This window comes from Branchiostoma floridae, chromosome 1 (genome assembly GCF_000003815.2).
Source record: "Branchiostoma floridae strain S238N-H82 chromosome 1, Bfl_VNyyK, whole genome shotgun sequence".
Taxonomy (NCBI): Eukaryota; Metazoa; Chordata; class Leptocardii; order Amphioxiformes; family Branchiostomatidae; genus Branchiostoma; species Branchiostoma floridae.
This window is the reverse complement of record NC_049979.1, coordinates 24,192,191-24,217,504: the sequence shown is the minus strand read 5'-3', so window position 1 is coordinate 24,217,504 and position 25,314 is coordinate 24,192,191. Positions and strand designations below refer to the sequence as shown.

The 25,314-nt window shown below is 40.6% G+C and overlaps 1 protein-coding gene across 2 annotated transcripts in view; it reads left to right on the top strand.

The window, feature by feature from the left end:
- The window catches only part of LOC118410222 (BTB/POZ domain-containing protein 7-like), a 30,378-nt gene that overhangs the window by 207 nt on the left and 4,857 nt on the right, over positions 1-25,314 (top strand). Inside the window, exons 1-6 of one of the 2 annotated variants that reach the window (XM_035811787.1) lie at positions 4,494-4,692; positions 7,666-8,957; positions 19,908-20,116; positions 21,158-21,233; positions 21,838-22,139; positions 23,645-23,813. In XM_035811787.1, coding sequence (XP_035667680.1) covers positions 7,781-8,957; positions 19,908-20,116; positions 21,158-21,233; positions 21,838-22,139; positions 23,645-23,813 — 1,933 coding nt within the window. In that variant the 5' untranslated portion in view covers positions 4,494-4,692; positions 7,666-7,780. Of the gene's footprint in view, positions 1-4,493; positions 4,693-7,665; positions 8,958-19,907; positions 20,117-21,157; positions 21,234-21,837; positions 22,140-23,644; positions 23,814-25,314 lie in introns of those variants that run through there. The other variant, XM_035811793.1, reaches the window with a different exon arrangement.

Sequence of the window (25,314 nt, the reverse complement as noted above, 5' to 3'; positions counted from 1 at the left end):
GACGCACATCAGAATTGAGCTTGACAACAGAATTGTGCCTTGATGGCATTCGGTACAAAGGTTCTTTTTAATGAGGCTTGGCAACCAACATGGCCACCATTTGATGTTGCTAGTTGTGCAGCCTATTTGAACAAATTTGCCAAACAGTCGGTAACAATATACAGTTCGAGTCGCCTCTTTGAAGTTGCGGCCATCAAGAAAGTTCTGGAGATATCAAGCTTGCTGTTTTATGTAGGAAACAGTTAATAAAAGAGCTGATACTGTTTTTGATATCTTTATACTGTTTTAAGATAGATGGCAAGCAGTATCACTATCAGCAAACATAGTATGCAGCCAGGAAGATATGGCTAGGACGACTTCATCAGTCATGTTACTGACGGACGCCTACAGTTTTTGTTATCAGGGCTTAGGGAGTACGTACATGTATGATATCAAAAAGCAAGATACATGCATGGAATCTGCAACTCAAGTGTCATTATTGTACTTCTTTTCACGATAGTAATGCCTGACATATTTTACCATGATAAAAAAGGTATGTTTGTATTTCAGTGCTGCTTTCTGTTTAAGGACGAAGCTAGCTGTGAACTTTTATATAAATAGTAAACTTAGATTTCATGGTAAACGGTAATTGATGTGGTTTTGAATAATGAAAAGAAGAAAATCTAATACTAGGTCTGGCCACAATTTAATTCATAGATTCTTGGGATTTTCTTAATTTAATCCTTTATTTGACTTTTCCTCAAGACAAGTCTTGGTTGATTTTCAGTTATCTTTAACATCGGTGATTTTAGTACTTGTAAATTTGGTCTTTCATCTGTTAAGTACCAATTCTTTTTTATTCATTTCACGTATATAACAGAACTACATTGACCTAGCTTTAACATGTCATCGGTCATCCAAGATTTCTAAAAACCTGACACAGCTTAGTGGAGATCACTATTTATTACTTTGAATACCATCAGAGGGACCTTATTCCCCTCAGTGTGAAAAGCTACTTCTATCAACCTCTCAATATCTACCGGTAAGCTCTAAGGTCTAAAACTCTAACTTAGTCTAAGAGAATGTATGAAATGGATAGATTGTGCATATCCCATGACCAAGAAAAGGCTAGGGTCAGCAGGTTTTTGCTAGGGTCAGCAGACTCAAAAACACAACATTTTCCCAAGGCCTTTAATATTACACATACCAGTTCAGTACTTTGGTGTATTGACTGAAGAAGATGAACTCAAACTCACAGAGATCAGCATATAGATACCACATTTATTCAATCAGAATCTAGAACACAATTACTAACATGACTTCTTATGAAATCCAGTCATATTTTTTCTAAGTCAGCCAGCCTGTGGAAAGAGCATCCTTTTGCAGGGACAATTAAAATGTCATACCAGAGTTGTCTTTACTTTCATAGCCATTGTTTCAACGTTGGATGATATATGGATATGTAATAAGCCAATAAGGTAAATGACAAGTCTTTCATACTATTGAGTGACAAATGAGCTCTTACTTTTCGCAGCTATTTTCCTGTCAATGAAATTAGCATTCTGCTCACGATGTGCAGAAAGCTTCTATGAGAGACCTTGGTCCTATAATGCAGTCTGGCTTTGTGTAATGCAGTGTGGCGACGTAGTTCAACTGGAAATAACTCAAGAAGCCTACTCAGTACAGCATGGCTGCAGACATAGAGTAGTGGTTTCCATTAGTGAGGTGGCAAGTCTGTGACCCTAACGAGTCCAAAGATGTATTTCTTCAGAGTTCTGTACTGACAGCGGGTTGTCCAAGAATGGGTGCGTGTCTCCTTCAGGCTGGTTGATGCTCTTCTTCTTCTTCTACTTGTCTTCTTCACTCCTTGCCCTGGTATCTCTTCAGGTTGCAGAGGATCCATACAGGGATGCCCATCACACCTGCCATGAGGGCTGTGGCACCGATGGCTTTGTCCTACATAGAAAGGCAAATCGTATGACATTACCATGACTGTACTAGAAGTACTGGAACATGTCTGTCAGTCTAGTACAGAAAAGGACTAGTACTGGTACTGTGCACAGAGTACTTAGTTTCAGGTATGCCTAATTATTCAAAGGAATTCTATGAAATTCATATGAGCGTCATGAAAAATAAATAAATCACTTTGCATGATTTTCCTAAAGTTTGTGTGACTGCTTAGGCAATTGAGGTATAAGTTCAAGATAAAAAAAATTGTTCAAAATATCAAGCATACAACCATGAATGAGACATATGCAATAGATTGTAGCATACAAAAATGGATACTAGCAAGGAAATTTTCTCCAGTGGTTATTTTTGTGGTTTGCATTCTGTCTTGTCTGGGCTGTTGATTTCTTGCAACTGAGTCTATGCATGAAACTGATTCTATACAGTGCCTTTGCACCTATCCAAAAATGCCTCTTCTTTGTTTCATGAGGCACATTTTCTTTCGACAATATAGAAAGATAAACAGCTCTTCTCTGTATATGTATGTACCCATAGCTACTGCTTTCCAGCAAGTATGTAGAGTTGCAATTCTGCTTTTGGCAGATAGGAGGCAGCTAATAATCAAGTTTGCATAGCTGACACAGTGAGGGCATCATCTTTGATGACACAGATTGACAGAATTGACATTGATAACAAATTTTTTAAATACATGTACCAGTTTTCATAAAGTTTCCTTTATACTGTTTTTAACCTTCGTGAGTTTGGGTAAATTTCAATACCTTCCCTTCCCTACTGAACTCTCTTAATATGTTTGTTAAGCCAAAAAGCAGTTACTCAAGAAACTGGATATGATTTTGGAAAAGATTAGACGTTTCAGATGGTATCCACCATCTTTCGTCAGTGGCACTGAAGAGATCTGGAAGAACTGATCTTTTATACCCTATTGTTTCCAAAATCATTTCCAGTTGCTTGAGTAACCACTGTTTGCCATATCTTATTACCTGGATGTCTAACCTACATCGACGTAATAATATGTTTATTGTTTGGATTGAGGTGGAAGTAGACTAAACAATGGGGGAAAACTGGCTTTTGAGTCAATCTGGTATCTACATATTACAGGAATAATGCATGTGATACAATTGTTTTTGTTGAATTCTCATTAATGGCCGCGTGGCGCGTTGGTACACCCGATCCCTCGATCTCGGAAGTTAAGCAACGCGACGGTCCGGACAGTGCTTGGATGGGAGACCAACCAAGGACGTCCGGATTGCTGTAGCCTCACGAAGTTTCCACGAAATCGTCTTCCGGGAGGGACGTAAAACGGGGGTCCCGTGCTCGAGGAGGTGCCTCGACCACGTTAAACAGCCTCATTACTCATACTGGGTACCTACTGGCTGGCAAAATACACCAGATGATTAATGTAACTAATAATATAGTATTAATCATTTTGTTAGTTGTGTTTGCCTGGTGTGGAAAGCCTGACTTATTTCTTATGAGATTTAATCTGGTTTGGCTTATAAAACAAGGGCCTGAACTTGTTGCAGGACAAGATATGATGATGACTGATTTATGACCATCTCATAATTATTTTGTCTAGTACAAATATGTAATAGTTCAAATCTACGTATTAAGGTGAAACATGTTACGTGATCTCATACAAGCCACAGTAACTGCATACATGAAGGTGATGAACAAATGATGTTACTACTTCTTTTTCATAAAATTATTTGATGATTTGCAAGTTATGAAACGTGGATTTGATCAACTGTTTTATTTGTGGCACGTTACATCAAAACTCGACACAAAAAGCAAGACACTTTAGTCTTATCAACCAACCAAACGTTTACAGCAAGAATTCAAGAACATAGACTATAAAGATTAGTAGTATACAAAACTAGGTGAAGTCGGCTATCAATATCATGTCATAACGTCTTACCGTGCTACTCATGGGATTTTGGGCCGGTCCCGACATGATCCCCGCTCTCTGCTGGATCTGGGGGCGCATGGTGAGCAGACCCCGACCGAGGGCACCTCGTGCGATGACTGAACCAAGCATGTTGTCAACGTTAAGGTTTTATTTGCTGTATATTCTAGTAGAAGTTACAAAGGTCGATGCTCTGGTGTAACGTGAAGGGCATCCAATATGGCGGCTACTTAATCCAAAACGAGGCTGCACAGACCCACCGTAGGAACCGTAAGGACTTATTTGATTGGCTTAGCCCAGACCAAAGGCTTTCGTAAATTCGGGAAGTTTTTGCATTAATCCGTACATTGGTAGCACAACTTGAAGATTTACATGCTAGATACATGTCTTCACAGAGAAAACATGGCAGATTAAGGGTCACTATCTCGTCTTTTCTGTAACTTTTGTACTTAGCGTTACCAATGTTTGCACCAATCAGAGCAAGTTTGAGAGCGATATTTTGGCTGACCATCTCCGAAGGTTTCCGAATGCAGCATCATACTCCGAATATCTGGTAAACATAATTTAACGATATTGTCTAATTTTCAATACTGATTTCCGGACACATCGTTAAAAAAACACGTAGTTGTTGCATCGAACTTAATTTCTGGTCTTCCGTCACGATTTATTATGTTTTCCAACTGCCCTTCCGGACTTACCCGAATATTTCCGGATTTCTACGAACAAAACCGACTATGCAAATTACCACCGCCGAGGGATTTTGTGTAGCTTCACTAGAGACGTCGAGCTTCCACCTTGCACTGCTACGAAATTCGGTCTTGGGAGCTTTCTAGATCGTCACGGTAGGTAAAATTGTCCCTAGGATTTCTCTAGGTTTCCTCCTGAGTTAGAATTCCCATGTTGTGCCACTGTAAAGTGTCCCGAGAGCGGGGTTTGTTTGGGGAACGTGAGATCGTGCTAGGATGGGGGTGCAAACGTTCCGAGCAAAAATTCGGCAAGAAAAACCCAGTCAAGTGTTTTCCAAACAAGCTAGTACCAGTTCTTTTACCAGCACCCTACCATGTAGTACTTGGAATCCAAGACCCAACGTTCTCAAACTATAGGGTTATGATTATTCATAGTTATAACCATAAGTTGGCAACCTTGGTGGTGTGTGATTTTTTTCTTCCGACATGGCTATGCAGGTTGTTGTGACTTAGGTACAGAAACCAGACTACACATTTCCAATCCTTGGATAAACCTATTTTTCTTTGGTTGGGGGAGGGGGGTGGTGAAGGTAAAAGATACACCAAAAAAGTCTGTTCTACTTGTAACTTTAGTAGTTCCCACGGTGCAGGTAGATGTAGATAACCCCCTCCCCCATGCACAAATTAGAGTTCACTAAATTAGCACGTACCTGTGAAATGCTGAAACAATGACCTCCCAAATTATGTCATGTTGCCTACTGTGATGAAGTGATTCACTTATGAGAAAAAGACACTCAGCGTACAGTCTTCCTATTGTTGGAAATACTGTTGAGTTTAGTCTAATGCACTGAATTCATTTTTTAATACATCCATATGAAAAGCACGTAAGAAAAACAACCTCAGCTATGAAATGCAAATTTTGCAAAATATTTCAAATGTCTCGTCTAGGGGAGCCTAACTATTCATGCGGATTTCACACAATTCACACATGTTTTATGGATTATTTTTAGTAAAACATGTATAAATTCCGTGAATTTGTATGTTTATTACAAATAGTAGTGGATGTAATGAAAGCCGAAAAATCCATATTAGAATCTTATGATTATGAATCCTATAGGATTCTTGTGTTTCTTGGCAGTGAATTTCCGTCAAATTCATATGTTTTCCATCGTACGAATTCCATAAAATCTGTTTGTGTCTTTGTAGTAGATTGTATGAATTCCGTAAAAATTTGTATGAATACTTAACTGTTAGTGTTAGGCACCCTTGATGTTTGTACTCTTAATTGTAATGTTAGATATATTACTGACCTAGGCTAGTAGCCATCCTATATACATCATTATATAGTTTTTAGTACATGCCAGAAACACTTGTTTTGGTTCTGGTTTCCTGGGAGAGAAAGTCTGTCAGCTAGTCAGCTATTCTCTGTTCTTCAGGGCTACCTTGTACAGTTGTACCATCCTATTTCTAACAGATATGATTATGGTATGCCAATGATACAACAGTTTGTCAAATTCTTCACACACAAAAATACAAACTTATATTTCATGTGCAACTGCAAGTGTAGTTCTTTTGTTGGTTACCGACAATGCAGCATAGCAGACTTGGCTGAGAAATATGCTGCTTCCCTATAACAGCTTGACTTGATTATAAAGGTTCTTTGGACCAGACAAGGCTATGTGCTGAGAGTGAGAGGTTACAAAGCAAGAGATGGAAATACACAACAAAACATTGCTGAATTTGTTCACCATTGCATGTAATTTATGATTTATGAGGAAAATATGTTAAATAATTATTAGAGCATCATATTCTATGGTCTGTAGCATTAGACTCCTAACCCAATCACTTTTTTTGCCAGGAAATTTAGTTCTCCTTTGCTGTTAGGTGATATTTTTTTTATAAACTTGCATTTACAATATTTCCTAAGAAATTATTCAACCCTTGGATGGAAGTCTCCATCAGCATGAGCCAAATGATAATAGAATCTGTTAGCTAGACCATATTGTTATTATTTCGAAACGTTTGTATTCTGTGCAGACAGAGTTATTGTAATGACTTATGTGATAGATTGGACAGGAAACAAGGAATGATTTTGGAATGTGGTAATTTTTATCATCTCACCACAGAAGACTCCCAGGCATGTACTGATGTAGCCTTGTTTATGAATTTTGTATACGACGTAGTTTGTACAATATGCTGTCTGGGTCATTGTACGTTTGACTTTACTGACAAGATGTGAAATTCCTTGCGGCATGTCAAAGACTTGAAACTTCCATGTTTATTCTTCAGAAGCCAATCATAATTTCACAGGGTCGCTAGTAGGTTAGTAATGGAGTAACCATTCCCACTATAGACCTTCATTTACCCATTTTCCTTCAGTGATCCTGGACAAGAAAAGAACGCATGCATCCCTGTTTGCATTTGGTTTGTGTGGGTTTACTGTTAGCTGAAGAAACTAGACCGATTCCATGTCAAAGGCAGCTTTGTTCGTCTGACACCAGAGTGTTGCTGTTCACATTGTTTCCAGCATTCCTGCCATGTTTGCTGGGAAAACAGACCCACGCACCATCGCTAGTGTACTCTGCCCGTGAAATCAGCGGCAGCATGCCGCCATTTCCTTTGTGATTTATTCCGCCATGGCAGGACGATGTGTGTTTGTGTATTAGGTTCATAACGTTAGAGAATGTGGGGAGATCCTGCCATGAGACTTGGGAATTGACATGGCCAACCCCTCCTCTTGATGCATTGGTTGAATGAACTGGTGGTGACCTATTATTCATAAGTGTCATATCAGGAGGGATTCGGTCTCAAATAGTTATTAATGTTTGTCGTAAAAGCAGGCAATGGTAGTGCAGCTGGTCTGATATGATAATTTAAAGTGGTCAGAGGCTGAAGCGCCCATTATATAGCCTGTATATACAGTTGTGCAATCACCATCCTCGAACATGTACAAGGGTATTTTCCACCCCAACAAATGAGCCATATCTGTTCCCGACATTCATGGAAGGGATTGGTCATGGCCGTGTAAAATGCGTTCAGCTGGCAGTGGAACAGATAGTACCTGCAGTCATTTGTTTTGTAATTCTAATGCTCACGCTCATGCTCACAGTTGTCCCATGTTATTTGCAGGGATGGGACTGATGGATGTCTCCAGGGGCTATTAGGGCTGAGTGATTCATCTCTACAAGATGTGGCATAGATCCAGGCTCTACACTCTGTTCTCCGCATCCACACAGTTGTAGCTATGGGTGCTAATGCATCGACTGGGGGTCCCGGCGAGAAGATCCCCAACCCACAGTACAGGACATCGGCGTTACTCCACAGGTACTCGTCTGTTGACACACCGTTGGACCCAGATGTGGGACACGGAATTCCGCACACGCTGGCCGCGTCCCGGCATCACTCCGACAAGAAGAAGAAGTCCTCGGCCTTCGCTACTGTCCGTAAGAAGCTTACGCGGAGGAAAAAGGGTAGCAAGTCGGCAGACCATGCGAAGGCTATCCGTGAGTTGACCTGTAACTGGGATGCGAGGGATATCAATGCTCTTGTGGAGGAATATGAGGCAGGGGCTGCACTGAAAGAGCTCAGCATCCAAGCTGACCTGGCACGGCCACCTTCCTCCCTCCTACAACAGGACCTATCAGACTTGTACGACTACAAGTACTGCACGGACGTAGACTTGATATTTCAGGACGCGTGCTTCCCCGTACACAGAGCGATCCTGGCCGCACGCTGCCCGTTCTTCAGAGACCTTCTCTGTCGGGCGCCCGGCTACGGCCAGGAAGTCCTGGTCGACATTAAAACTGCAGGAATGGACATTCCAATGTTCTCAGCTTTACTGAGATATCTGTACACAGGAGAGTTTGACACAGAAGGATCGAGACTGGAAAATTTGGACGTTCTTGTGCATCTTGGCGATGAATTCGGTATCCCAAATGCTTTGGAACAAGACTTCAAAATCCTCCTGGAGACGGGAGATTACTATGATGCTATGTTAGTGTTTTCGTCAGAGGCGGGGCCGCCCGACCCCAATGTAACAGAAGCGTGCGGTAATGACTATTACTTCGAGGACGAGTTGCGTTGTCACAAAGCAATCCTGTCAGCTCGCTCCCCTTTCTTCAGAAATATGCTGCAAAAGCGAGTGCGTACAGGGGAGGAGATGACAGACAGAACGTTACAAACACCGACCAGGATAGTCCTGGACGAGACCGTTATACCGAGGAGATACGCCCGCGTGCTGCTGCAAGCCATATATCTGGATACGGTGGACCTGTCGTTGATCGTACGCGAGAGTCCGAGCACCACGAGTTTGAGCGAGGTTCAGGCGATGGTGGCGGGGCGGGGAGAGCTGTCACAAGCAGAGGAAGCCATGGAACTCTTCCAGATAGCGCAGTTCTTGGAACTCAGTGTGCTGGCACAAGGTGAGATTGTGTTTGCTATTGCGCCAAATGCTTTAGAAGCAACTCTGAAATGAGTGTCACACGGATAACATACAAAAACCTCACACATTTCATATTTTTGTCAATCAACACCACTAAGTAACCCTTACATAGAATTTATCCTGAAGGTAAAGTACCTTTTGAAAATATTTGTTTGTGTACATTTACTACTTTTTAGAAATGAGCTATGACACTTACTACATTTTATAGTATCCATTAGGGCTGGGTATCGGTACAGCGTACCGGTACAAAACTGGTTTTTCTTATTGGACCGGTCCAGAAAAACCGGACCTGAAAAAGTTAGGTGGACCGGATGTTGGACCGATTAGAAAATTAACATATTATTTGATCAGGCATTCACACGTTTTGGCGCTTGCAGTTGGAAGAAAATTACAAGAGTGAAGTAGAGTAGAGTTTATAGTAATTTCTACCAAGGTTTACAGTCAATCGTACAGGTGCAGTTAGCGTTGTAGGATTTTAAAACGCCAGTGTAAGTCTAATACTTCACCAAACAGATTTCTTTGTAGTGAAATGCACCATTGGTATGAGTCATACTGAATCAGGTCCAGGTTCAGGTCCGGACCTGGACCTGATCCTCTGGACCTGAACCGGACCTGGACCTGAATTTTCTGTACCGGTACCCAGCCCTAGTATCCATCCTTCTGTAATTATGATGTACACTGACTTCATGCTCAAGCAAAATCTGTATAAAATTTTTAAAGAGTATGTGATTTTAAAAAAATGTCAAGACAAGGGGGCAAATTTTGCATGTAGGTAAACATATAAGCCAGAAGGACACAATATGTTTTGAACGAAATATGTTGTAGCCTCCGTCGCTCCGTGCATGTATCATGGCCTTGCTCTGGCTTTGTGTCAAGCAGATGTATCATCAATTTCCCCCCTTTGTTGGGCTGTCAGTTGTGATGACCCAGCCTCAGGCCGGTGTTGTTGATGGCAGCAGGAGGTAGAAACAGCAGCGCCATATTTTTTCTGGTGTAGCAACAAGACAGATGCCCTCATACTGGGTTCAAGAACATTATTTTCCCTCCCAGTATCAGTAGGCTTGAGCGCACAAGCTTGTTTTTCCTGGTTTACAGATTCCCTAATCTCAAGTAGTGCTCTAAAGCTGCCATTTTCTGTGTTATGCCTGCTCTGTTTTCAATATGGCAACTTTCCAACTCTCCTCCATTCTAACTACACCTCAACAGTGACACCAACCAACCTGGTTCAAAAGGAGGCTACAATAACAGCAGTTTCTATCTGTATGTAAGGCCAGCTGATCCCGCTAAATTATTATTGACATGTAAGTAGATGAGATGTGATAAAAAGGGTTCGGATTATCCTACCAGAAGGAAGGCTTCCAGAAATTCTGTTTATTTTGATTTAGCATGTTTGTTTTGATCGAATATCAGATCACTGTTCTCAAATTTTCCTCAGTGGATCTCTAGGAAATTATCATTATGATATTCTGTTTTGACAAGGACATACTGCAGTAAAATTAGTGCTTGTATCAAGTTCACTGTATAATAAAAACTCCATGCAGAATAGAGCATAATGAGGAAGAAATTAAGTAATACTGCACAGGGTTTAGACAAAATTTAGTAACCTTTGGGGGTGAGGATTTGGGATAGAAACCAGAGACTCACAAATGAGCCCAAATCAGCTCTTCTTACCATCACTGCTACCCCCTGGGACCAGGGTAATTCATGGAGGAGTTACTAATTTTATTGCTGACATCTATTTTGCCAGCCAGTCTCTGTGGTAGAATAAATACGCTTTAGTGTTATTGGAAAGCCTTAATTTAACTTACCAGAGAAGTGAAAGCGATAAGAGGACAACTTCTTTTAGAATTTTATGTTGGTTTTGTGCTTAGAATCTAAGAGGGAGTATAGTACAGTATCTTGTGCAGTCAGTATTGTAATTTGACAAGCAGTGTGGAACATGGGAGCTGACCTAGCGCCCATCTAAATTGTAAGCTGCATCCCCAGATACATTTGTTGCTAGGTATCCGTATTAATGGGGGGCAAGGAGGCGCAGTAAGCCAGCTGTTCGTATATTTTTTCCTCAACCGTACCTTAACGTGCCACCATATTTGGTAGGCAGGTATTATAAAACTGGGAGTGTGTAGAGTCGATTCCATATTACCGAGAGGGTGTTTCTTGCCTTTTGTTCTAACAATTTGGAAATCTTTGTAACAATCTAACTGTGATAGGTAACTGTTTAGAACTATTTACAACATCTATGTGACGTTCTAAATGTTTCTATAGTATTCAAACATGTTAGAAACATTTCTAACATCAAATACATTATTTCTGTTAGTTTCTAAACTGTTCCAACATAGATGCATCATTTGTGATCACATGTTCGAACATGGAAACAATATGATGAAACTGGGTCAGTGGGCTGGGAAGAGGGCAATTCACACATCCCTGCCAAGTGCAGGAAATTATGTCTGTCTGCCACCTTCTCACAAAAGACTCACCAGTGTATACTAAAGAAAATCTAAAAATAGAAGAGCCAAACAAAGGACCAAGCTTAGCAGCTTTGTTTATGGGGTCAATAAAAGTTTTTATGGAGGGAAAAAATGACACAAAATGTTGGAACATGTTGGAACAATAACAAAAACACATAGGTGTTTGAAAATTGTTCTAAATAAAGAGATAATGATATCATTACTTTCCCAAATGTTCCAACAAATATAAAAAAGGTTCAAACATGTTCAAACTTTCATTTTGAAATGTTTGAACAATTTCGAACTTTAGTGACTGAAATGTTCTTTTACTCAAAATAGTTCAAACTTATTACAAATATTATTTCAAAACCATCTCGGTGACTTGGAATTGACTCTACTAGGAAATGTGTATGTATATGCAGATGTGGAGTATACTGTCAATGCCCTTAACTTCGTGGTGGTTTTAAGTTCACGGTAGCACCATACACTGTGGTCACATACTGTAATGGAAAAATGTTCGCGGTGGTTTTAAGTTCACGGTAAGACTGCCTCGCGAAAACCGCGAAGATAAAACCACCGTGAAGATTTCTGCATCATAATATCACAATATAGCATAGCAGGATGCAGCTGGAAGTAGAATATACTACCCATCCCCCTGGACTGGTCCAACTGATAGCTAGGTAATAGGGAGGGTAGCTAGGGGTTTGGATATGGAGCCAGTCTGCAGATGTTATCTCAACAGCCACTTCTCCACCACAAACATTGGCCCCATTTATCTGGCTGTTGTGGTTACTTACAGAGCCATCAGGAACTGGGCTCTAACCATCCCTGGACAGGTTGTCTCCCCCACTGGACACACACTGAACCAATTTTGACCTGTCAGTTGCCATTGGGTTTGGGCAAAAACAGGGCAAAGAGCAGGCACTGTCTTATGGATCTGTGTCTGTGTAAGGTCTGACAACTGCATTCCAAAGTCGACATTTACCTGTATACTTGTAGGTTTAGTACCTTTGGGAACTTAAGAAAAGAAGCATGTCATATAGGCAGTTTTTATTGCAGTTGCAGGTGTAGTACAGTTTATAGCTGGATACTGCAGTAGGTAACTGACCATATCCCAATAGGGTAGTGTGTCTGTAAGATATATGAAGCTTGTCTCTTATCTGTTATCTGAAGAATGTTCCCCTGGCATAACTGAAATTTTTGGCCATGTTTCTTGGGTCTACAAGGAGCCTGTGCATGTTGTAATTATTTATCAGGACCATGTATGTGAAGGGTGCGCTGAATCTGTCTCAAGGTTGCTTCACTAGGTCAATGCCAAGTTCACTCCTTGCTATGAATTGTAATAGCAATCTTCTGTCTGGAAGACTACTGGTGCAAGGGTATACATGTATATACATATGCATACTCAAACATCTGTTCTGTCTTTGTTCTAGACTAGGGCTGTAGTACAAGGGTACACAGACAGACATGCATACACACACACACACACACACACAGATACTCAGCCACACACGTCACATTTCTTCATGGCCTTGGAAATACCTGCAAACATTTCTACCAGTACCTGGTTACAATATGTGCCATAAAGTTTCTTCTGGATTAATGTCAGGTAGACGAATATCGCAGGACTGCCATTTCTTCAGTTGACCACTTAAAACTCAAGTTGGCATCCATAACAACAACAGCAAAAAATGGAATTTTCAATTCAAACACCCATCAGAAATATCCAATTCAAAGCAAAAAGTTTTCACTCTCTCTTGTGATGCCTCGTACCCGGATTCACATGGTTTTGCTTTCATGATGACATTTTGCAAATCTAACTGAATTACAAACGTTTCAAAACTTCCCAAAGGTGGTTCGGAAGAATCAGAGTAGCAAACTGTCCACAAATTAATCCGGCTTGGCTTACCAAAATCAATTGAACCGTTTAGATTTTTGCATTATCAACGGGGCCTAAGGTACACCCCTATGGACCATGCCATTGTTGGCTCCTGCCATGAACCTCATGTTGGGACCTTCATGTATGACAGAGATGAGTCTCTATTGTTGTCAGAACATCCTGCCTGAGTATTCTCCAGTGACAGTGTCTGGAGCCAGACTATTCCCCTAGGTCCAGATCTGCTGAATTCTAGACTAATTTTGGTCTGCTATGAGCTTACTTACTCCCACTAAAAGGAATTAGGTATTCCTCTGTGACCAAATTATTTCTATTCAATGACTTCAGCTCTAGATAGCTATCTGTTGTGATCATTACATGTTCTCCTAAAGAGCTCAAAATACTGGCTGTATGTGCATTTTATTTCACCCAAAATTGGAGCTATGCACCTAACTTTTTAATGTAGGTATACCTCTTACCTATGCATCTAGGGTTATATGTACTTTTTGTACACTGGTATACTTCATATTCTTTGCATTTGAGTGTCAGAAAAAAAGATGAAACCTTTGTTGTTTATTCTTGCTTAAAGTTTTTAAGTTTGCTATAGAATTTCACCTTCATGCCCAGAAGAGTAATGTTTATTTTAGGTAAATTGGGGACATTTTACTTTGTTGAAAACCAAAGGGTTTTATGTGACAACATTTTTTTGCTAGGTGCACCAGAAATGAGTTTGGAGCCTAGGGATGTGTGTGTTGAGTACCCAGCTGTGATTGTGCAGGTGGAATTGTAGACTCACCTGTGAGAGGTGCATGCAGGTGTCCCAAACAAGGGGATCCAGAGATTACACACCTGGCACGCAAGTCTACTCAGGTGTGCCAGGTGTTACAGATTATACTTATGAATAATAGACATATAAGAAAATACCTTATTCCACCTTTCGTCTTCTATACTTTTAGCACTACTAGTACAAAATGTAGTACTTGTAGAGGTCTCTCTTGGATTATATTCTGAACAGAGATACATTATTGTATAGGATCTGAAATGTAATGCTTTGAAGCTGGTATACTAGTAACAGACACAATCTGTCATATCGAAGAAAGAAACACAAGAAGAAAGTACCTATTTCCACCTTTCATTTTCTATATTAGCATTACGATTACTACAAAATGTAGTAGGGGTCTCTCTAGGATCATATTCTGAACAGAGATACTCTATTGTCCAGGATCTGAAATGGTGTGGTTTGAAGCAGACACAATCTGTCATATCGAAGATAAAAGCTGGAGAGAAAAAAAACATGGCACACAGCTTCCATTGAACTGAAGCAGGGATTTACATTAGCATTGACACCATGTCTGCATATCCGTCTTCATTAGTCCAATGGCGTACAGGTTGGATGACTTCATGCTGGACAGACAGTGGGGACGGGTTCTAAACAGTCGTAGCTTCCTCCCCCCCCCTCTCTCCCAGGTGTAACATTCCCGACATGTTATGAATTTAACCCAAGTTATGAATGCTGCATGAGGACGCAGCATCTGCATTGTTGCAGTATCGGAAACACGGGTAATGTATGGTGGGAATCTACCAGATGCTGATAGATCCCGGGTCCTACACAGAGACAAAACTCTCCTACCCTATCACATGGATCCGTAGAACATTCAAACCTGATTCCAGAAATTTCCATTAATTCTATCTCTCTCTATCTCTCCCTCTCTCCCTCGTATTCTCTCTCTCTCCCTCTCTCTATCTGGTTTAGTGTCCGTTGTTGCCTGTCTTGTGAGGGTTGGATGTTGGACGATGTCGTTCAGGTCTGAACCAGATATTTTCAGGAGTCTGACATTCTGGATGATTTGTTTTTGTTCTGATAGCCGTGGTAACCTTTTTGGTCCTTTTTTGATTACTTGTGGTTGAGATACAGGGTTTATTTTGGATCACTTATTTATCAGTTTTGCCTACCTGCATATTTGTAAATGGATTGAAGCCAAATATTTTCCTTCAGAAGATATTATGAATAATTTTCCTACTCCCATTCCCCAAATCCCAGGCTGATTTGGATTATTTACTCTCAGTGCACTGGGTGTACTTAGGTCTTAAAACCAAGATTGATCGTCCAAATTAAGGTACAAACAGATGTGATACCAGCTACTGTGGTAATTTCGTCCTTTAAATCAACATGGTCGTAATGCTGATCAGAAAATAAAATGGTCTGTTTTAATGAAAAAACTCTGCTGATATGGAAATGTTTTATGCCAGTGTATAGGTAGGTTTAGTGTCTGTTGTATTATTAGCAATCATATTTTAAGCAGTTGTAACTTACGAAGCAAGTCTGCTGAGGAAATTAGATAACATAATTTTACTACCTTAGGAGAAATTTATACTTATGAAAGTTCCCATGCTGATATAGTCCGGATGTCTGCAGCAATATTGGCCATCATCCTTCAAAGTTTACTGGGTCACAAAACAAGTCAACCAAAGAAAACAAGATTACTGGGAAAATTGGGCTTATGGAAATGTGTATGCTATTTGCATGTGGTAGACTTTACCCTTGTATGTTTTTGCACATACATACTGTAAAACTTGAAATGTGCGCAGGACATTTTGCAGTAAGAAGAAAATTGAATGTCTGTGGTGTTCGTGGTTAAAAGTACCTTAACTGTTAAGGGGGAAATGTTTGTGGTGGTTTTGACTTTGCCTTGAAGAAAACCGCAAACATAAAGTCTCCCCACCATTTTGGTTTTACTGTACATGCATGTACATCTCTTCAGCATTGGGTAACTTTCTAGGCTAATTTTGTTATTACAGTAAACCAGTCATGTAAAACTGCATGTATTCACAAAGCCTTTAATACCATTCCTGGTATAGGCAGATGAGTTATGCCACATTGTCTGCAACGCAGACATTTTTATTGGACCTTCATCAAAAGTGCAAGAACTGTTGAACACACATCATTTATTTTACTGTCCTTCTTTTGCTAAAGCTAGTTGTCTAAATGTCACAACCCCCATTCAATGGTAGAGTCTTCAGCAGGGAATGTGGAATGTGGGTTGAGTATCCCTTGATATTACTATTGAACACTGTCACGTTTTTCGTTCCTCTTCATGTTGGAAGTTGGAGAATTCATTGGGTCATAAATTTTAAAACAGACATGTCCACATGAGCAGCAAATGTACACACAAGGACAAACAAGATTGTCACTCACAACTTGTCAAGTCACAGTTCTATCAAACATATTGAGAAATATGCTCTTTATCTCTTAGTTTCGATTTATAAGCCCATAAACTCTACCTCTGCAATGTCTTTTATCGGCATTGGCAGTGCTGTATAAATGATAAGATAAATGTAATGGAAAATACTGTAGCCTCAGCTAGAGATTTGTGGCTGTATGCAAGGTACAGGACTAAGGCATGCCCGAAGGCTGGGTGATTTTTGTGACTGATTGCACCTCTACAAGGCTATAGCAATAACCTGTCCTTGGTAGGAAGGGAAAGATTGCAGCCTACGCTGTATGCAAAAAGAAGGCCTTGCAATACTGCCGGCGTGGTGTCGTAAATCTGAGAGAAAGACCTTGTAGGAAACGTATAGAATTCAGAATGCATAGGCTCTACAGGGCAGCAGTTTATACATACCGTATATATTTCATCGAAAGAACCTCTGCATTCCCTTGTCAAAGTGGGTGAAGCCATGTCAGACTGCTTTAGCTCGACAATGAGGAAAAATTGAAACCTGTTAGTGTTAGCGAAAGGTATAGCAGTCATGTAGAGACTCATCATTTATGATCCATGTGAATAAAGTAGTTATTCGCACCTTGCATTAGATATTTGGCAAGGTGCTATAAGATCCAAGTCATACTCTGCCTTAATTGATTGCTTTTTACGTCTCAGGTTTGCAATTTCTATTCATGAAGCTTAAATCCAGTATTAACACTACAGCAGATTTCACTACAATACATCAAAGTGATTGTGCTATCACCGTTTTGGCACGGAACATGGGATTATGCAAAAAATGTTTTGAGTTACAGGGGGAATTAAGTTTACATACCGAGCAATTATATCTGGTGTACAAGATTACAAGTAATACTATAATAGCGAATGGTAGGTGCTATATCCCAATTTCCGACTTTCAAAATTTGATGGGAATACATCATGTTGGGGTAAAAGATGGCAATTAGTTTTTAGAGGTTAATGCACCGAGAATGGAAGACTGCAGTGGTTCGAACTAATTGAGATATAGGGTAGGTTCTGTAAGCTTTGCTGATCTCTTAACACCTTATTTTCAGATATTCGTCTTTTTGATGTCTTATTATTTGGTATTAGACAGACATTTAATGTCTCACACTACTTTCAGGAACGGGCTATTAGCCTGTAATGCTACAGTACCTGAAGATACTGCTAGGGGACCTACAATTGCCAGATCTCTTCGAGACCCCGATAACTACCCACAAACCAAAATTCATACAAACCCATCCAAGGAATCTTGAGTTATAGATGCAAACACAGCCAAAAAAAAGTTAAATTTGAAAACTATCACTTAAGTTTAATAACTAGTTCTGTTTCAATTTATGCAGTCCCTTCTTAAAGCGTATCTGGAACAGTAGTGTTTGGCGGTGTTGAACACTTTCCAGAATGTAAAAACCATAGATATAAATCTTTGTGAGGAAATGTAGATTTCGGTCTTCCCAATGTTGCATCCAATATGGTATCAAGAAATTCCTTATTTCAGTTGACTTGCCACTGAACAAGGACACTATCAAATTGAATCTGGCAGGACTGGAAATACTGGTGGGAGCATATCAGATATTGGAGGCATGTGCTTGATTTTTGACTTTAAGTGCTCGATTACGCCTAGAGATATGTGTAGTCTAACATACTGTAAATGCAGAAATGTTTGCGGTGGTTTTACGTCCGCGGTTTTCGCGGTGGCCACTTCACCGCGAACTTAAAACCACCGCGAAAACTCCATTTTCCCGCTACCGCGAAATTAAATCCATGCGAACTTAAATGCATTTACAGTGCGTAAAGGTGCTGTGGTACATAGTGTATGTACCATATTCTTTTGTTGTATTACCTGTTTAAAATTTTTAATTTTTAAGATTTCCGATTCAATCTTTGAAGATCGAGCTTCATTAGGATTTGTGATTGTTTTGCTGGCTGTACACCCAATATTTTTCTGTACACCAAAATTTGTAGGTTACATGCACTTATTCCAAAAAATACATTTTGAGCCCTGTGCAGGAAGATAGATTAATTTTTTTTTTTATTACTTCCCTTGTCAATAAATTATTGATCATAAGGCTTGATTTGCCAATGCAGATTGCACACACTAAGGCAAATCACTATCATCATCATACTTGCAGTATAATTGTGATAGTATAGAATAGTAGAAATCGGTCTAGACTAGCTCAGTCCTGCAGAATAATCAATGGTCTAGTTACTCTAGTATGAAACATAGTTGATGAAAATGCAAGATGAATAAAAGCCTAGTTTTGAGAACTTTGAATAAAGGTTCTCTTTCTGTATCATATTCATCCCTTAAAGTCCTTAATATATTGCAGTGATGACTTGAAAACTCTTGGTTACATAACAGGAAGAAATTAAAGTATTAGGCTTGTTCTTAGTCACAGTGTGTGGGCAGATATCACCAGTCTACAGTTGGCAAGAACTTGGCATAGAAACAGTATTTCTAGTGGTTAAGATACTTGCCAGGGTCTGTGTTACATATATTAAAATAAGAACACCCGGTGAATTGTATGATATTACTGAGTTGTATGTTATCGTGGTATCCATATGGACAGGGATTTCTGTATGGTGGATTGTGGGCTCACATTGACACATACCTTGGATTAAGCTGGAAATCCAATATCAGATACATTTTGCCACAGCCTGATTAGCCAGAAACCTTTCCGAATCTCGGTATCTAATGTGTCACCTGTGGTTAGAACTGATCAATGGGTGGTATCAGAGACGGCGCTTTATTCAGCTAAAAACCTGCAACGTATGCACATAACCATTTCTTTCCATTTTAATTGCAGTAACTATGTATTTTTTTTCTTCCTGGCTAGTCGCACCGACAGAATTGGCATGTGGGTGGATGTGGATAAAGATGAGATATTATATATCATACTACAACTCCTGTATTAGTTAGATAAGCCTTAAGTTAAGCTATAGAACTGTAGTTATGTAGAGGCCATACTTTGTACCTCATACAATTGTTGTGCAATAAAGTTATATATATATGTTATTGCAGCTTTCCATTTTTTGCCACATAATAGTTCTATCAAGTGAAGTGGCTGTCTCTTTTTTTTTCAGCAAAGTATATGCTGTCACAAATAAAAATATGTTACCTTCCTTCGGTGTAACTTACTGTACACAACTTTTCTCAATCCAACCAGTTGTAAGAATAACTAAGATGCCTTCAGTTGAGGAGGTAAAAGTCAGTAGAACTTAAGGATGGACTCTGCCTTCTAATACCATGCCTTAGAGTCAGACACAGTGGTGGATTAACAACCCCCTTTCTCTACAGACACAAAAGCCGCGGGACCTTTGCCTTTCATGGTTGTAGCCCCTTTCCCTTCAGCTGTATAAATGAGTTTTGTACCTGTTCCCTCCAGGCTGTGAAGATATTATTGCTGAGAGCATCACCGTGGACATGCTGATCCCCACCCTACAGTGGAGCAGACAGCCCCACGGGTCGGAGTGGGCCCACAGACAGGCTCTCCTGTACCTGAAGGAGGAGTTCTCCCAGGTAGCCTCCTCACCTGTGCTGTGTGAGCTCGGCAAAGACTACTTGGGAGAGGCCCTACAGTCGGACTACCTCCAGGTAATGTTTAAAACGTGATGTCTTAGCTCTCTATGCCCTGCTGTTAGTTTTGCAATTACTGTTTATCAGGAAGAGTTGCACTTGAACAGTATGTATTGTACAATGTTTAACAGTATGTATTGTACAATGTTGTATTTGCCTTTTTTGAAGATGACGTCCAGTCTGTAGTTTCCAAATGTTGGGTCACAGAAGATATTGTATGTATAACTATAAGTAGCGTAATTCTGATACAGTATTGAGCAAATGTCAAGGAAACCATGATGAATTCTACTGTAACTGAAGTACCATGCTGGTGAAGGGATACAAAGTGTTTTCGTTGACAGTTGATTTTGCCACAGCAGATTTTTGGTAGATACCAACGATTCACCAGCCAGGCTGGTTGCAGGGATTGTCAAGTATGCACATCACGTTATGAGCTACTAGCATTGCTAGAAATGATACAGAGAGTTGAACCCTAGGTTGACCATATCAAAAAGTGAGTCACCATGATAAAGCTTAAGCCTACACAGATACCTTTTCCTAGTAACTTTTATACAGCAGCTGATCGTGGGTAAGAGCAGGCGGCGTATCCAATATTTGCCTCTCTGCTGGGATTATGGTTCATATTACGTTAGTTCAGACATACAGCTGACCGAGCAGTAACCTTACCATCCCATGTAAGCTCTGATTATCTGTCTGCCCTGAGCGTCGGGCAAAATAGATACAAATCAATCTATTGTGAAAGGGGGGTAGAACCAGTTTAGCTCAACGACGAGCTACTCTTTCACTGGCCCTGATAGAAAAGTCAGACTGACTATGAACAGAATTTACAGGTTCATTGTACCGAGTAAGTTTTCCTTAGACAAGTACAACGAATAGTGGAACAGAGCTCAGTATTCTGTCCTAAGGACTGCAATCCTTTCCAGTAGCGTGCATGTTGGGTAAGCCATAATGGCTGAGATTCAAACTCCCAACCACTTGGTCCAGAGGCAGGGCAGAAACTACTGTACTGCGCATATTCCCCAAACATGAATTTAATGTGATCTTCCCTCTTGCCCCCAGGCCAGTGAGCTGGAGGTGCTGAAGGCTGTGTTAAAGTGGGGGGAACACCAGCTGGTCCGGAGGATGGAGGAGAGAGGTGGGTCACAGGTCATGGGTCACAGGTCATGTCACCTGCCTGTGGGAAAGTCTTTGATTGAAGAGTAGCATGTTGGGTATCAGTGAACCAGTATCGTTGAGATGCTTGCTACCTGTAGAATACTGCGGTTGAAGATAACATGTTTGTAGCTGCACAAGCAGACGACATTTTGTTATGTCTGAATCACCAAATTTTATTGCTGCTTGCAGGTAAACTAAAACGAGAAATGCTTCATGGTTTTCTGTTCATGGTTTCTGCAGTGACCTCTTCACTACAAACGTATAACCAATGTGAAAGTTTTTGTTTCAACTGCGAACTTAAAACCACATTGAACGCTCAATTTTCCTTCTGCTATGACATTAAATCAACACAATTACTTCCCCTTTTACTGCAAGCGATGAGGTGTGAATGTCTGTTTTGAGATGTGCTACTGCCATTCACTTTGTTTGCTATGAAATCTTTAATTAAAGATCACTGCAAATAACCATTAGCTACAAAAAGATTTGAAACATTATCAAAACTTACTAATGATAAAGGGGTTAAGGGCTTTGTTGGAGTTGTTGTGTGTGATGTAAAGATTGTAACCTACAGACTGTACTTGCAGAGCCCAACCTTGTGAGCAACACTGCTCACAGTGTGAGTAAGAAGGGAGTGAAGAGGAGAGACCTGGACGATGTGGAGCTGAGGGAGATCCTGTCGGAGGTCCTGCCGTACGTCCGCGTGGACCACGTTCTCCCGGCCAGCCACGACGTTCTCTCCGGCGCCATCAAGCGTGGCCTGGTCAGCAGCCCGCCGTCCCACATGCTCGGGGGCGACACCGGGAAGGCCAACGCCTGGATCCCCGGGAAGAGCAGCGGCATGTACATCAAACCCAGGTTATTCCAGCCGTATATGGATGAGGCTAAGGTCAGTCATGCCACTACTTACCCACTCTCTTTACTTACTCCAAGTGCAAAGTATGGGCTTTTGAATGTCATCAAATCTAAAGTAAAAGCGTCTACTGTCTTTGGCCCAGGTTCCTGAATAAGCGCTAAACTCAAACGTTATTTTGACAGCTGTCAGTGCCAAGACACGCTGTGTACTTAAATGCTTCTTAACTGCCAGAGTCAAGTAGTCCTGACAGATGAGTCAATGGCAAACTAAAGTAATCTGACAAAGAAAAGTGGCACAGACCAGTCTGATGGATTGATTGTATTTCACGGTGACCTGTAAAGTGCCTTCAATTACTTATGAGTATGTTACCCCGAAGGTACCTTTCTTTCTGGAGAAGATGCAAGCACTTAAAGCTGACGGCACGGCTTGCCGACAAGTCTGCTGTAATGGAATTGTTCTTTGTTAACCACTTTGGGCTTTCATTTTCCCAGAGCACACATACGTGACGCTCATCCTTATTTTCCATGTACATGTACGTGATGGCCATTCCATATCTTCTTCTTGTAGAGTCCCTAAGTAAAAATGACTTTCCTGAATAGAAAATAACTGCTGAGACTTTAAACCTGCTTTTCTGTCAGAGGTTACAGTGTCATTGACATATCTTTCCATAATCTAATTTGGAGAGGTATTCCTGCTCGAGGTTATCATATACCTGATACAAACCTGATAAAAGGTACCTGATAAAATACACACAAAGAGTAAAGATAGCAACAATTACAACAAAATAATTTGCAAGAAGCAGCATATTTTGTAATCTGTGTCAAGAGTTGTGGGGCCATGCACACAACAAGACTGCACTGGCAGCACTGGGGGTATGATCCTTCACAACAGTTTACCAGTAGGTGGTTTGTCAAAAAAATGCATCTAACAAACGTGATTCTAGTGCAATGTTGAGCACTATGCCAATTACATAACGGCTGTGATGTAGTAACTGAATTATTAGTACAGCGTTAAATGCTGTCAGGTTGTTGCTTTGTAAACTGTTAAGAACTGGTCATATACTAGACTTTTAGATTTAGATGCTTCTTACTTTATTGTATTACGTCCATGGTTCAAGCATCAGATTGAGCTAACCAGACTATTCTTCTTCTAAAAGGGGGGGTTTGGAGTAGTAGTCACCATGGGTTAACATTGAGTTCCTAAAAAAAACCCATCCTTCCATCCTGGCATCATATGTTGCATAACTGGTAGAGTGTTGGGCTTGGAATATAGAGGTCCCAACAAAGTTCGATACTCACCGTGCCCCCAATGTTGTGCCCTTTGGAAAGGCACTTAACACTACGTTCCTCACCTCAGCCAGGTGTTAAAATGGATACCTCAGGGTAGATAAAATACTACCGGTACCTTTACCTTGTGTCTGAACTTTGTATGAGGCACTGTTGAAATTAGTTACTAAAACTTGAGTGCAGTGCAACATTGTCCTGATGTCTTACCGAAAGCAAGCATTTTTTAAAAATCCTTGTTTCCCCCTCCCATAGGCGATCCTGGAGGAACATCTGGATGCGGAGATTGAGCTGGTGCGCCTGCGTATGATGCGGATGTCGCACATCCCCGACACTCTCTACATGGTGGACGACAAGACCCCCTCCAGGGTCCGCCACAGACCCAGTGCCAAACCTCCAGCCTTCATCGCAGGGGAAGTACCAGGTAAACATGCTGCATGTAACTTTTCTTGAGAAAGAAGAAAAAGAACTTTATTGCACAGCACTTGTCGAGGATACAATGTGTGGCAGCTTGTGCATACAAAGCAGTTGAATACAGTGAGTTTCTAATATCTAAGGCACTAATCTAAGTTGCCACACATTGCATCCTTTACCATTGTTGTGCAATTAAGTTCTTGTTCTTCTTTGTACCTTTGGATATACGATTTGTTCAAGTGTGAATGAGAATATAGGATTTAAGTGACTCAGACATACAACATACAGCTACAACTAGGGCTGTGTGCATAAACATCAGGTATAGGTACAGGTACCAGTACAGAGGTTTAGGTATAGGTCAGTCACCTGAACCTGATTTGAAAAGGTAATCTGTTGTCTTCAATAATGAAAGGAAATGAATAAGAAATTAACAGTTTGTTTATTTAGACTTTGGGTATCTTATGCAAGGAACCATACTTCCAAGAAGATCCAAAATGAGGCTGATTACAATGACCGTACAATGGTCATCTTTTTCCAGTACTAGAATTTTATCTTTGAAGCAGGAGTAACACATTTGAGTGACAAAAAGTAGAAGTTCCACACTTGAGTGTTGACGATTCAGGTACATAACAGTACCACCAGTACTGATGTTGAGAATGTGCCTACATGTGGTACTATATCAGTACCAGGTACCGGTACACATCCCTTGATCCCCACAGTTACAAAATCAGTAATTAAGAATGTATGTGATGTATATTGTGTAGTAATGTTACATCAGTGTCCCATGTATTCTTATTAATTGCAACATTATTCTTGTCTGAGTCGGTTGAATCTTAAGCCCTAGTATGTGTAAAACACATGAGAATCTACATGACTTAATTGCAATCCAAGTTCTATTGACAAGGGTGAATAAAGAAACACTTTGATCATATTTTCAGCTCCAGATTTCAGCATGGAAACTAAATTTCCCATGGCAATTAGTAACACTGATAGTGCACTTGAGTAATGAACGTTCCATTTCACCTTTTCTCCAAAGACGTTGGATGATTTATGTACTACAATTAGGTTCTGATATATCGGGTACCACTTATTCATGTCTAAGAATGGCTTTCCCTGCTGAGGCCTAAAGATGGCTGTGGGACAGAAAACGTTACTTACAATACTTGAAAACAGTAAGAAATTAGAGTGGTTGTGAACAAAAGGAACTAATGAGAAGGAAACCTGACGCATAACTGATGACCTCTGCAACTGCAGAAAACCAGGTAGTTTGTCATTTTTGTCGGCGATGTCCTGAGGGCTGTCTGTCTTCAAGTTCTCGGTACCTGAAGACGCCCACCTACTGGCAGGTTATGAGGTTAGACGTGACTCCAGGAGTGATGCCGTCACAGGAGAATTGGCTATGAATGGCTAGCGTCTGTGCACAGTTGGCTTCGCTCCATCTTGAGTCACCTTGCTGGGCTAGTTTAGTTTGTAGACTGTTGGAGTTTGTTAGTGAAGGAATGGGCTCCCTC